Here is a 12,988-nt window from a genome sequence, read left to right on the forward strand (position 1 = left end):
AACATCATAACTTGATAAGACTTTAAAACTAGATAGCACGAATAGTACCAAAGAGCTAAAATAACTGGGAAAATTGCTTCAAGAAATCGAATACTTTGATTTAAGCGACTCCCCATTTAAATGAATCTTAACTTTACCAAATATAATGTTTTAAAATCATACCTGGTTTCCCAGTGTCTTCTTAAAGACAACTGAACAACAGCTGTTTCTTCTGCGTCATCATCAGCAACATCGTTTAGAGATGGTGTAGCAAAATCCTTAAAAAAAGAAGTTCATTACGGGGGCAAAGAATTTGCCACGAACTTGAAGATGTCAGTACAATAGGGACAACACTAAATTGTGAGCTCTTTGGTTCATAAATTATGCATACTAACCACCTTTAAGGGTTTGGAAATGGGGACAAAAAGCAGAAATGTTAGCTACCGTAAATCCTCTATTAAGCCCCCTCCTCTCTTCTCAATGAACTACCCCTTCTCTAATAAGTCTTCCCTTTTTAGGAGAAGATAGTTAGTAAGAGCCCCCCTTTTTTTAAGCCCCCCTCCCTCCCCCTTGTTATCATTCAATAATAAATAATAGACTGTATTAATCAATAGCGACAGTAAAACTCCGTGTAGACTGAACCACACTAGACGTTCGGATTTGTTTTCGATCCTCGGCTGCATGACCTTCAACTTCTTGTACTTGAGCTTTTCCACTTTACACGGTAGTTCTTTATGGAGATGTTATACCATCTTCTTTGCTTAAACTAAATATGTAGCCCCCACGTCCCAAATAAGCCCCCCCCCCCTCTCAAATGCGTTTGAAATAAAGGATCCCCCCTGGGGGACTTAATAGAGGATTTACCGTACCCTAATTTTACCACTCTCTCAATGCTTCGTTTAGGAACATACAAAAAAAAGTTTGGTTAAAAAAAAACCGAAATAAAAACAGGGGTGAAAAAGAATGCCATATGTGTACCGAAAATCTTTAAGACATGGAAAAGATCGGCAATCTAGTTAATATCCATGTCAAACAATAATTCACTGTATATAACATAGATGGCGCCCACCGCCTTCCGGATTTCAGGCACTTTCTCCAAGGGTTTGGATGGGTAGCATTTAGCTCCTGTGAACTGGGCCGCATATTCTTCGCGATCGCACCTTTCCATTTCTCTTACCCGTGACATAAGGATCATAAATTGGACCACAAAGCTTCTAAAGCCCTCGAGAGTGTCTCCGACGAGTTCCATGTTACAAAACGTACTGTTCTCACAGGCTTGGAGCTGAGAGTTGAGGAAGTTAACAAAATGACGGAGTTCAGCCCATGACGGGTCCACAACGCCACAATTCCTGAAAAAAGTGCATAACTATCACTAAATCCTTCTCATTTTATTGGTAATATAGCTGTTCATTCCATATCTCTCATAGGTATCACTACAATTGAAGAGGCAAGTAAGATTATTTTTTCGAAATGATTGTTTTGTTGTTCTTGTAGTTTTATAGCGCGAGCACGGCTCTAGAGTTAAAGCCTTGTAAACTGAGAACTTGTGTTTATCTAAAAGGAACAGTTTCTTTTTACACTGTGTCACTTTTGACATCACCGACGTATGTCAGATCCAAACTCAAGCTACAAAACCAATCTACAAATGAACTTATACTATGACCTTAAAAAGGCTATTTTGAAATCTCCCTCTATTCGTGGACGCACGAAGACATAATAACCAAATTCGGCCATTCTTGAAGAAATGGTGAAAAAAGATTTTTATATAGAGTGTACCTTACAAGTGTGTCAATACACTCTGCATGGTCACCCATCACCTTAGTTGGTATAAACGAGAAGTGGTTTAGGTTCTCTCTTGCTGACTCCCAAAACCTCAGATACTGAAACGCCCGTTGAACATGTGAGTTTTGAAATTCACCATTGTCAAACAGAGGGTTGAGACTAATACCACCTACGGAAAAGGAAAGCGAAAAAAGTTATGGTATGAGTAAATATTGCCGTCATTTTTAGGACACCAAACCCCTCGAATACGTTTGAACAAATTCAGCTAATTCCATGAGTAGATGTACGTTGATCAGTCTAGAGAATTTGCATGTGAATATTGGGGATTAAGGAGTTTTAGTGTAATGTACAAGGTATAGTCGAAGGAGCCCCATCGACACTGCTGAACCTAGTAAAAGAACCAGGTCGCGAATCATTTCCCGTGTGGGACTCGGATCTTTCAGTCATACAAACTTTCTTTGTGTTTATACAAATGTAGTACCAATTACAATAAAATTAAAATGAAGTACGACGGACATCTTGTTCAATCAAACCAATGGCAGCTCAAACAGAAAGGAATATTTAATTACAAACTGGAATTTCTTACCCATTTTCTGAGTCCTCAACTGACTCAACGTTCGTAATGGTGTTTCACATTCAATGGAAGGAAGCAGCCTGTAAAAAGGCTCTGCTTTGACTTTTCGACCGTCACGCTATTGAAAAAACATAAATTTAGCGATTCAGTGCCTTCCTTCACTAAACTCTTCTACTATCTTCTACTATCTCTTCTACTATCGTATCATAGGTCAGAACAATGAAGGTCAGGCACGACACTCTGCTCTCCGGCTTTTTACTCGGGCTGTTCCTTTTTGGTGAGCATCTATATTAGAAATGACGCGGGCGATAGCTGTCTAACATCTCAGAGACGGTCTTGGGTTATTTTTCACGTTCGAAACTGGCAAGAAAACCCTATAATTTGGAAACAGTGGGGATCTTTGGATCTTTGAAAACAGTGAATTTTACGAGTCTATTGTTTTACCGTGGAAAAACAATGGCAAAGCTGTCACAACTGTGTACCCAACGGGATCTGTGTTAAACAAAGGAGCCTTTGCCTTCTCCATCAAGAATAGATCTAGGCGGAGCCAGAACCCTTGTGCATATTATGCTAATAGCACTGAAACATTCCACCCGCTGTTAGAAGGAGATTTAGGGCCTGTTTACATGGAGGTGGGGGACCCCAGATAGGTGGGGTAACATGCGGTGGGTCATCCCACCTATCATGTAAACTTGATCAAATTAAAATGAGAGATTATGCGGACAGGCGGGTTACCCACCAAAGAGGGTTACCTCACCTACATGGGGTCCCCCACCTCCATGTAAACAGGCCCTTAGTTTTCAAACTAAATCCTGGTCCCTCACAACAAGGCGTTAATTCTACTCACTTGTGACAAGCTTCTAGAGCAAAGTGTCGGTCAGCTCGTAACACCTCCAACCTTATTGAAATTAAACGGGCTCCAATAATAAAACACCAGACAATAGTCGACTGTTGTCGCTTTGTTTACTAAATGCGCAATCAGTTAGAAATAAGACGGCAGACTTTGTTGACTATATATGCGAAAACAAATACGATCTCGTCGCAATTACCGAGAACTGGCTACAAAAGAGAGATAATGCAGTCAGAGGTGAACTTCGCCCAACTGGTTATCAGCTAATAACCATCCTCGCTCGGGAAGGGGCGGAGGGGGCATAGGATTACTCTTCCGTGAGTGCTTAAGAGTTAATACCGTCATATCTGCTGAGAAGGAGGCCATCGGTTATTCTGAGCTACTTGTACAACTGCCAACACCTTGTAAGTTAAGGATTATTATTGTTTATGGAACACCACCTTCGGAAAACCACAGGGTTCCCAGCAGCACCTTCCTAATAAAGGAGTTCGCTGATTTAATGGTATCTGTTATCTTATCAAACAAACGCTTGCTTGTTCTTGGGGATTTCAATATCCACGTGGACGTTCCAAATGGTATCGACGCCGTGAAGTTTCTTGATCTACTTGAATCGCTTGGGCTTGAACAGCACGTTACCGAACCGACACATATATTTGGTCACAGGTTAGATCTCGTTATCACGAGGAGAACTGAGACACTGCTGGGGTCAACTTTATACGCAGTTGTCGCTACCTCTCTGATCATTCTGCTGTTCGTTGTAGTATTCGCATAAACAAGCCTCGCCCAAAGCCAAGAGGGTGACTTATAGGAAGACCAAGTCTGTTGATCTTGACTGCCTCAAGCAAGATATCGCGAAGTCAAATCTGTGCCTGCAAGGCTGTGTTGGGTGTCCATCATCTTGTGAAGATTTTGACCATTTTATACAAAGTTACAACTCCACCTTAAGCAGTATACTAGATCGCCATGCACCACTGAAACCAAAAGTAGTGAGGTCAAGGCCCCAGGTCCCCTGGTACAACCAAGAAATTGCCGAGGCGAAAAGAAACCGACTGAAGGCTGAGCGAACGTGGAGAAAGACAAAGTCCGCTGAAGACCTGCTGGTGTGGCTGTGGCAAATGACATTGCTCGCTATTTCCATCGTAAGATCCTTAATATCCGCAATGAGCTAGACGGTATCGATGTTAACCAGAGAAGATGTAGTGACCTGATTGACGACCCTGTTTTCAGTTCAAATCTTGAACCACTACGTGTTTTCAAGGAACTGAAAGAGAAGGATGTATACCAGCTCATTCAGGCTTCGCCTAAGAAAAGTAGTACGCTCGATCCTTTTCAAACGTCTATCTTACTGGGCAGCCTTGAAGAACTCCTTTCAATAATCATTTCTATGGTTAATTGTTCCTTGACTCTTGGACACTTTCCAACTGCGTGGAAAGCTTCTCTAGTTGATCCACAGCTCAAGAAACGTTGTTAAAGCGCCTCCCTTTCAAATCTTATACCTGTGAGTAATCTCCAATTTATTTCGAAGCTTACGGAGAGAGCAGTGTACAACCAAACCCAAGAGCATTTAGTGCGACCAGAGCTGTACCCAACGCTCCAGTCAACCTATCCAGCAGGCCACAGCACGGAGACGGCCCTCCTTAAGGTACACGATGACATCTTGCTTAACATGAATCACCGGAGGGTCACTCTACTGGTGCTGTTAGACTTGAGTGCAGCATTTGACACTGTAGATCATGAAGTACTTCTCCGTCGTCTTGAGGTAACTTTTGGCATTGCAGATACTGCACTTCAGTGGTTCAGATCCTACCTAGCTGGTAGATCACAGCGTGTATTACTTAATGGGAGCTTCTCAGGGGATTTCTCTCTACCTCATGGTGTACCGCAGGGTTCGTGTCTGGGTTTGCTACTTTTTGTAATTTATGCCAGCAAGCTATTTGGGGTAGTGAAGCGCCACCTCCCAGATGTTCATGTATACGCAGACGATAACCAGTTATATATCTCATTTAAGCCTGGTTCCAAAGCGAGTGAATTGGAAGCGGTAACTGCTTTACAAGATTGCATTCTAGACATCAAGACTTGGATGACGGCTGACAAACTTAAGCTAAATGATGACAAAACGGAATTAATTGTAATCGGAACTCGCGCGCAGTTTGACAAGATAAGCATATCAGAGCTCAGTATTGATCACGTGAAAGTGTCTGCAGTATGCAACGTTCGGAACCTAGGGACGTGGTTCGACAACCGTCTGAGCATGAAAACCGCCATCAACAAGACTTGTCAATCAGGACTTTACCATCTGCATAATATTGGGCGCATTAAACGATATCTTAGCTTTGAAGATAGAGTCGATTGTTCAGGCAATTGTGATATCGAGAATAGACTATTGTAATAGACTATTGTATGGTGTTGCCGCTACGAACCTTAGCAAGCTCCAACGGGTGCAAAACGCGGCAGTCCGATTGGTGTGCTCATTGCCAAGACATGAACACATCACATCGTCATTTATACGTCTTCACTGGCTGCCGATTAAGTTTAGAAGCAATTTCAAGATTGCTATGCTCTATTTCAAGTGCATTCATGGGCCAAGTATCAAAAAAGCATGGTCGCCATCAAGAAGACTTCGACATACAACCTCCGCTCGAGCACCAGTATCCAGTTGGAAGACCATTCACGACGATCGAAAAAATTGCTTGGCGATGAAGCCTTTTCCTATGCAGCCGCCAAGATTTGGAACAGTCTCCCGCAATCATTAAAGGCACAGCAAAATTTCAACACCTTTAAGACATTGCTTAAAACTCACTATTTTAGAGAAGCGTTTAATTTAGAATTTCTTTTTAGTGTTTCATATCGTATACATCTTCGCATTTTATTGTAAATTGAAAATTGTAAATACGTAACATAGTAATCTCGTATTCAATTGTGATATGTAAAGCGCATTTGATCATATCCTCCTGTATGTTAATTTGTGCTGTATAAATATTAAATATTATCATTATTATTATATCATTTCAGCTTTTAAAAAAATGACTTTACCAGTGAAACAAAGATCTTGTAAACTCCCACGAGCCACTTACCCAGTGGTCTTAATGGCATTTTTGAATAGGGCTAACCAAATAACCGCAAAGGCCCTAGCATGATTGACCACAAAAATGAAATATTTAAGAGATAAGAAAAGATAAGCAAACGCGATATCAATGCAAGCTATCGTCCAGAAAGTCTTTTTAAAGATTTAAAAATCGGTGCAATTAAAATATAAAAAGCGCTCTTGATTGATCGGTTCTTTCCTTGAGAAATAAGATAAATGCTCCCACAGTATCTCTTAGGCCACTCTGATGATGGCTTAACGATTAAGTGAAATCTACCTTAGAAAGTACCGGTCGCTTTTGAACGGTTTCGTTGACCCCTTGTGTTGGCCCCGTCGTTAGCTCAATCACATACAAATCAGATAATCTTCGTCTCCAGACCTGTCCACTACTACTTTTCAAGACACCAAGTATCAAAAGATTAAACAGAAGTGCGTCAAGACCACTCTTCACCTGTCAAAATACAACCATCACAAGGATGGTACGGTCAGTTAATAGATGGGAACGAATCAGTTCTTAAGTATACCTTCCTATTGATTGGCAAGTGTGTTCAGTGTATTTTTGTGGGATAAAAAAATTTTGTCCAATTCCAACATTTCTAAGATCGTAGTTATCTCAACCCTTTTTAATACGTTTCTGTGATATACATTCATTTAAAGTACGCTTAAACATATTGTCTAAAAAAAGCATTTAGTACCGACGGATGGACATCAAGGTGAAAAATTCGGGAAAGTGGCAGATCAGGAACAACCATATGCGGCAACAAGGACTCCACGACGGAGCACTGATCGACAGCTGGTCCATAAATTGGGACGCTGATACACAGAGGCACATCTGCCTCCCCATCTCTGAGGTAACTCAATACTGCATCATTGTCTCCAAGTTGAACTAAGCGTTCTCTAAGTCGCTGAACCACCAAGCTCTTGCCGCAACCTGCCCTTTCTGAGGACACAACTCTCACTGACAACCTGTATGGGATGAACGGAATGTTTCTTTTAGAGATAGGAAACACAAAGGTCAATTTAGACATTACAAGACACACTTGTTGTTGATCCTGTTTGGCCCGTGTTTTTTAAAAGGTGGTGGCGGTGGCCACTCAAATGTCACTTTCATGGGTTGAGGCTAATAACGGTGGTGTTTAAGATGGTGTTGGCAGTGGTGCTATTGACGCGGCTGTTGCTGCTGAGATTAGGGAGCTTAAGCAACGACGACGGCGACGTCAACGAGAACGGCAAAAATGCAATAGGTTCAAGTAGCAAAAAACAACTTTTCACGTGCATCATGATTTTTTTGTACATTTCTTTACCGTCATTGCTTGACTACGATGTGAAAATGCCTTTTTTCTTTCTGAAAAACGTGAACACAAGACAACGACTTTCTTTTTCTTTTCCTAAACTTCAATACAGTCTTTTAGAAATCAGCCAAAACAGCCAACGTTAGGCGAATTGAACCCGAGGCAATACTCGAGACAAAGTTTGAGGCAGCGCAACTTCACTTTTTAAGTGACGTTTTCCTAGCCGTCGCCGTCGTTGTTGCTGGAGCTCCCTATTAGTAGCAATGGTGTTTGGCACTGTAGATGACGGGACCGTTGGCTATGTTATGTTGTTAGATATACTTGCCTTACAATATGCTGTGTGAAAGATTTGAGCCCAGGAGTCATTTCAAAAGTAGGTTGAGTTTGATCGTCCGGGTGAACGTAGTCCTGAATAGGACTGTTGTTATTGACAGTGACTGACGTGTGCTGTGCGGTAGTCATCTTCAGAGTCAAAGTGAGTTGTATCACGTCCGTTGATGGTATTATACTCTGGTTATTGATCTGATTGGTCAATTACGTCGCGATGTTATTGGTCGTCTGTCAGTTAAGCCGTGATGTTATTGGCTATGAAGACTCGTAATCAGTAATTGGTGCGTTTCGATCCGTCTATTGTCACGGTTAAACAGTCGTCTATTGTTAGTCAAATTGTCACTTCTCCAGTCGTTCTCTCGTAGTTAGTTTTGCTTGATCTCGTCAATAAGTTGTTTGTACGGCGCTGGTAACTGTTGGCTACGATTCAGTGGTGTTTGTTCTAAGTTAGTAAACCAGCTTTCTAAAATAAGACGTTGATAGTAGTCTGTAGAATACGTTATACATCTCGCAGAGTCCCAGTCAATTTGATGTTTCGTCTTTAAATGGTGCTCAGCAATGTGATTGTAGATGTCACCATTCCTCGTCGTTCGTTTGTGTTCGGCCAGTCGCGTGCTTAGGTTTCTGCCGGTTTCACCAATGTAAGAAGCCTGGCAGTCGCAGCATTTGATCTTGTATACTGCTCCCTGTCTGTCCTCCGGTTTGTCCTCCAGCTTAACTGACAGACGACCAATAACATCGCGACGTAATTGACCAATCAGATCAATAATCAGAGTATAATATCATCAACTGACCTGATACAACTCACTTTGACTCTGAAGATGACTACCGCACAGGTTGTCGAAACTTCAGTCACTGTCAACAACAACATTCCTATTCAAGACTACGTTTACCCGGACGATCAAACTCAACCTACTTTTGAAATATGCTTCGTGTTGGTGTTGTTTTCTATGGTAGCGGTTTGTTTGGTGTCATTGGTAGTCGTCAGAAGAGTCGCTGATGCTGTCGGTAAGGTGTTGCTAATGTTAATGAGAGGCTGATGCACTCGCTGATTTTGCCAGTTGTTGGATTATTGTTATGCTGTACGTAATGATAGTGGAGTTGGTACTGCTAATGGTGGGAATAGTGTTTTAGGTGGCGCTGCTGACATTGTCTACAGTTGTCTACGTTGTCTACGTTCTGTTTAATTGTGTGCATTTCTGGGTTTCCTTATCTTAACTTTTACTAGCTTTTGGCCAATGGATAATTAAAACTAAATAGGACCCCTCGTATACAAAGGTTTAGCTTTAAGGTTGATTTCCACTGACGCGTTTTTTGCTACGCACGTTAACGTACGTAAATGTTAATCACATAAATAGAATAGACGCAAGATATAAAGTGTTGAGATTTAGACGCTGTTGAGACGCTTACGAGCGACCGTTTATTCTTTGCCTCTATTTTATTTGCGAACGTAAATTTTACGCACGTACGCACGTCAAAAAATACGCGGCAGTAGAAATCAACTCTTAGGGTCACAGAACTCACAGAAAACGAAGTCACTAAAAAGGTGCATTGCAAAGAGAAAGAGTGCATTTTTCTCTCCTTACTTTTCCTTGTCCACCATGGCAGCAGGATACCATTGAAGGATCTTATCTTGCAGCTTTCCTTGTAGTCGAGAGCACACCTTGAATTGCGTCTGCAGATATTGCCTGATTTCTTTTGACACAGCACAATACGGAATAGTTCTAAGTCTGTACTGATCAAGTGCTGCAGCCATATGAGCTCTGTCTTCATTCTCAGAACTACAGATAACCACAAGGGACAGCCCTAAAATGAGAAAATATCCACTGAACTACAATTTCGCTAAAAAAAGATGAAACTTTTGTTACTAATTCTTACAGGCGAAAACTCTCTTTGCATTAGTGGGGAGCGATCTTTCAATTTTCAAAGTTGAAAATATCAAAGTCAAAACGTACTTGCGTCCTTCACGAGATCAATTATTTCCATGAGTGTTAAGTCATCCAGTAACTGAGAGAGGCTTTAAGCTAAAGTCTAAGTCAGTTAAAGTCGGTTATTTTGACCACTAGCTCATTAACGCTGTTGAAGTTCGTCTCCCATAGGGGTGCCTTGTGCCTCAGACTAGGGGGTTTAATGCAACGGGGAGGCTTAGTAAAGGCTGGATGTTTAACAGACGAAATACAGTAGCTTGAATACCATCGTTACGATTGTATTGAGGCTCCTGTAGTAAAAACTCAAGGCTGTCAGCAGCTTTCTGGGAAACAGTGTAGTCAAGAAGGTCAACATTCACCAAACAGAACATCTGTCCATTAGAGTCTGTAAGGGCCCGTCGCCAAAGAAGCTCAATCTATAAGGGAAATGTAAAAGGCAAAGTCTAGTCGGCTAATTATAGTGACGCTTGTCGCCAGTTAACGTGAGCCGGTTCGAAGGCTACAAATAAATCAAACTAAGCCATTGGCAAAAATCCATTGTTAAGCTTTCAAACCAGTATCCTTGCTCGTGGGAATCAGTCAGAAGAGAGAATGAAGCAATGCCAAGAGTCGCCACACTGTGGGTGTAACACCCACAGCGTGTTCACGCGTAAACAAATGAACCGCTAAACGTCAGCAGTACATCACTAAGAGTACTACGGGTAAGAGTATCCCGGGATACCACACAAGCCTTCAAACATGTCCGGAAATCCGACAGTGCAAACAAAATTTGATCCACAGATGTCAGGTCCTGCCTTACTCAAGAGGCCGAAACATAATGAAAAGTAAAAAATCTATTTGATAAGTACGAATGTTCTCATGGAATGATATGTTTCCTTTCCATGTGTCAGATTGCTATTTTTTTAGAAAAAAAAAGGGTCAAACATACAAACTATCAGTAAAGGGAAACGAAACAACATCAAAAGTTGTTTCTATCCATCTGTAGATCGAAAATGCTCACCTCTTCTGCAGTTGTATTAGAAGAGCATATCAACACTTCTTCGAAAATAGGCAGTGATGGTGAGGTGTCTTGCATGTACAAGGACAACACTGTTCCTAGAATGTCATCTGCAATGGGATTTTTAAATAATAAATAACAAACTAACAATGTAGTAAGTTACACTAAAGTAACAGTAAAGGAAGGGGGCTACGAAGGTATTGCAAGTACACATGTGGAAACAAAAATAAAGAACGACGATCAAGAACACACTATCATCAAAATGTGAAAAACTTGCAAGGTGAGAATTAAAGAGGGTGAGAAAAATAAAGCAACTCGTCATGTGATAGACTACGAGAAGCCGCTCTTTATTCGTAGTCCGTCTGGCAAAACGCGCGAGACACGCAAATGACCACGCGCGTGACTGAAGACGCGAGACGGTTGACGCTCGCGCTTGTGCACTCTCCTCACGAAATCTGAAGAAAAAGAGAGTCTGCTCACAGTTTAGTCATGGGACCTAGTATGATTTTACCTTTTGGAATAACAACAAGATTCGGCTTTCCGCGCTTTAAGTACTTTGGATGACGTCTTCGTCGTTTTGGGGGGCCTGCAAACAACGGGAAGATAAGTTTTAGTTGTAAAATGCTGCCAGGTAACAAAAGTTCGATAACTCAATTCTTAACAATCCCTAACATGTTTATTTTTGTCCTTTTTTTCTCTAGTCGCTGATGTTGAAGTGTTCCTATGCAGAAAAAAAAATTGCCTTTCCATTTCCACACTCCACAGGTTCTTAGTGACAAGTAAACATTATGAAAAATTGAAAAAAAAATCAAAGGCCGGAATCAAACCTTGTGAAGCAAGTTGGCTTAGAACTTTTCCCAGCTCATCAAGGCTCAGGAACTCGCCGACCGCGGTCTGGTCAAAACAACGTGCAGTTTCCATAGGTTGTGAAACTTCCTCTGGCTCAATCATCATGTCCTCAGAAGGACTTAAAAAGCAGAAAACAATTACAAGCAAAGCAATGAACGATTGTTACTCAGTTTACGCTACATTTTGTGGTTAGAAAATTAAGCACAACATATATGGTGCCTTCAGTTAAAACTATTACAAGATAATTAGTTTGACAAAACAACATTTCATTGGACAGAGAAAAAAAGATTAATTGTCTATTCTGGTTGACATGATAAAGACGATGTAGTCATTTCGCTATTTCGTGTCTTCAATTCTGTAGCGGATATTCCACTTTCCTGAAGATTTGCTCGAAATGTCCAATAACTCTCTGAGAGCCCGGGCCATCTAAGGAAATATGCACAAATGAAACTCACCATCCCGTAGATAGCTTACCTTCCTTCTTCAACAGGAGCGACTAGGTCTTTAAAGAGGACCGGCCAATATCTGTAGTCATGGAGAGCTTCTGAGTAACTGGCATCAATTACATTTTTGTTGCTGGCGTTTTCCACACACCATACAATAAGATCTGCTTCGCTGGCCTCTTTACATGAATTCAATGCTGCTATGGCAATCTTCTCGGCCTCTGCGGGGTAACCAATTGACTCCAATTTTGACACTAGCGTTTGAAACATCTCCACATGTGACGACTGCGAAATAAGCACCGACTTGAGAATGACTGGCTCAACGCCCGGCAGCACACTCTCTAAAAGATTATAAACTTTAAGAGGAATGCTATCGACAGCCTTGGGACCTCTTCCCTGAACCTCAGCCAGCTGCCTTCGAAGGACCAACAACTGCGGGGTGGTGAAATGATTCAATTCACTATACAACATACGCTTGGCATGCAACTCGTCTTTCCACTGTTGAAGACAATGCTCCATCTGCTCGCTTTTTTGCACCAAATCATCTGTTAGAGAGCGACTGGTAGTAAGCCGAGGTGTACACTGAAATTCGTATTTCCATTTGAGATGGCTGACTTCTCCAGCTTTGCGAAGTGCGATGTACACTGTAGCAAGTCGCTGGACACATTGCAGAATCTATCAATTTTGAAAAAAATTCGAAAGACAGTGTTATTTATCTAGGCAATAAAAAATCAGTAGCTGTATGCTTTGATTTCATTACTTTTATGATTTCATAGTCGAAAAAAGAAGAAAGACTTCGGTAAGTGAAAGGAGGGATCCATAAGACATCTAACACTGGTACAGTGAGGACTGAAAGAGATATAGAGACCGACAAAGGTG

At 41.4% G+C, this 12,988-nt stretch overlaps 1 protein-coding gene across 3 annotated transcripts in view; it reads right to left on the reverse strand.

Moving 5' to 3' along the window:
• Positions 1-12,988, reverse strand: part of LOC140937040 (E3 ubiquitin-protein ligase rnf213-alpha-like) — a 95,676-nt gene that overhangs the window by 52,458 nt on the left and 30,230 nt on the right. For all 3 annotated transcript variants that reach the window (XM_073386566.1, XM_073386563.1, XM_073386564.1), the window contains 12 exons: positions 12,141-12,784; positions 11,645-11,784; positions 11,329-11,403; positions 10,821-10,927; positions 10,086-10,236; positions 9,479-9,698; positions 6,966-7,236; positions 6,548-6,721; positions 2,348-2,453; positions 1,756-1,930; positions 1,157-1,328; positions 163-257 (listed from right to left, as the gene is read on the reverse strand). In XM_073386566.1, the coding sequence (XP_073242667.1) occupies positions 163-257; positions 1,157-1,328; positions 1,756-1,930; positions 2,348-2,453; positions 6,548-6,721; positions 6,966-7,236; positions 9,479-9,698; positions 10,086-10,236; positions 10,821-10,927; positions 11,329-11,403; positions 11,645-11,784; positions 12,141-12,784 (2,330 nt within the window). The remainder of the gene's footprint in view (positions 1-162; positions 258-1,156; positions 1,329-1,755; positions 1,931-2,347; positions 2,454-6,547; positions 6,722-6,965; positions 7,237-9,478; positions 9,699-10,085; positions 10,237-10,820; positions 10,928-11,328; positions 11,404-11,644; positions 11,785-12,140; positions 12,785-12,988) is intronic.

This window comes from Porites lutea, chromosome 5 (genome assembly GCF_958299795.1).
Source record: "Porites lutea chromosome 5, jaPorLute2.1, whole genome shotgun sequence".
Lineage (NCBI taxonomy): Eukaryota > Metazoa > Cnidaria > Anthozoa > Scleractinia > Poritidae > Porites > Porites lutea.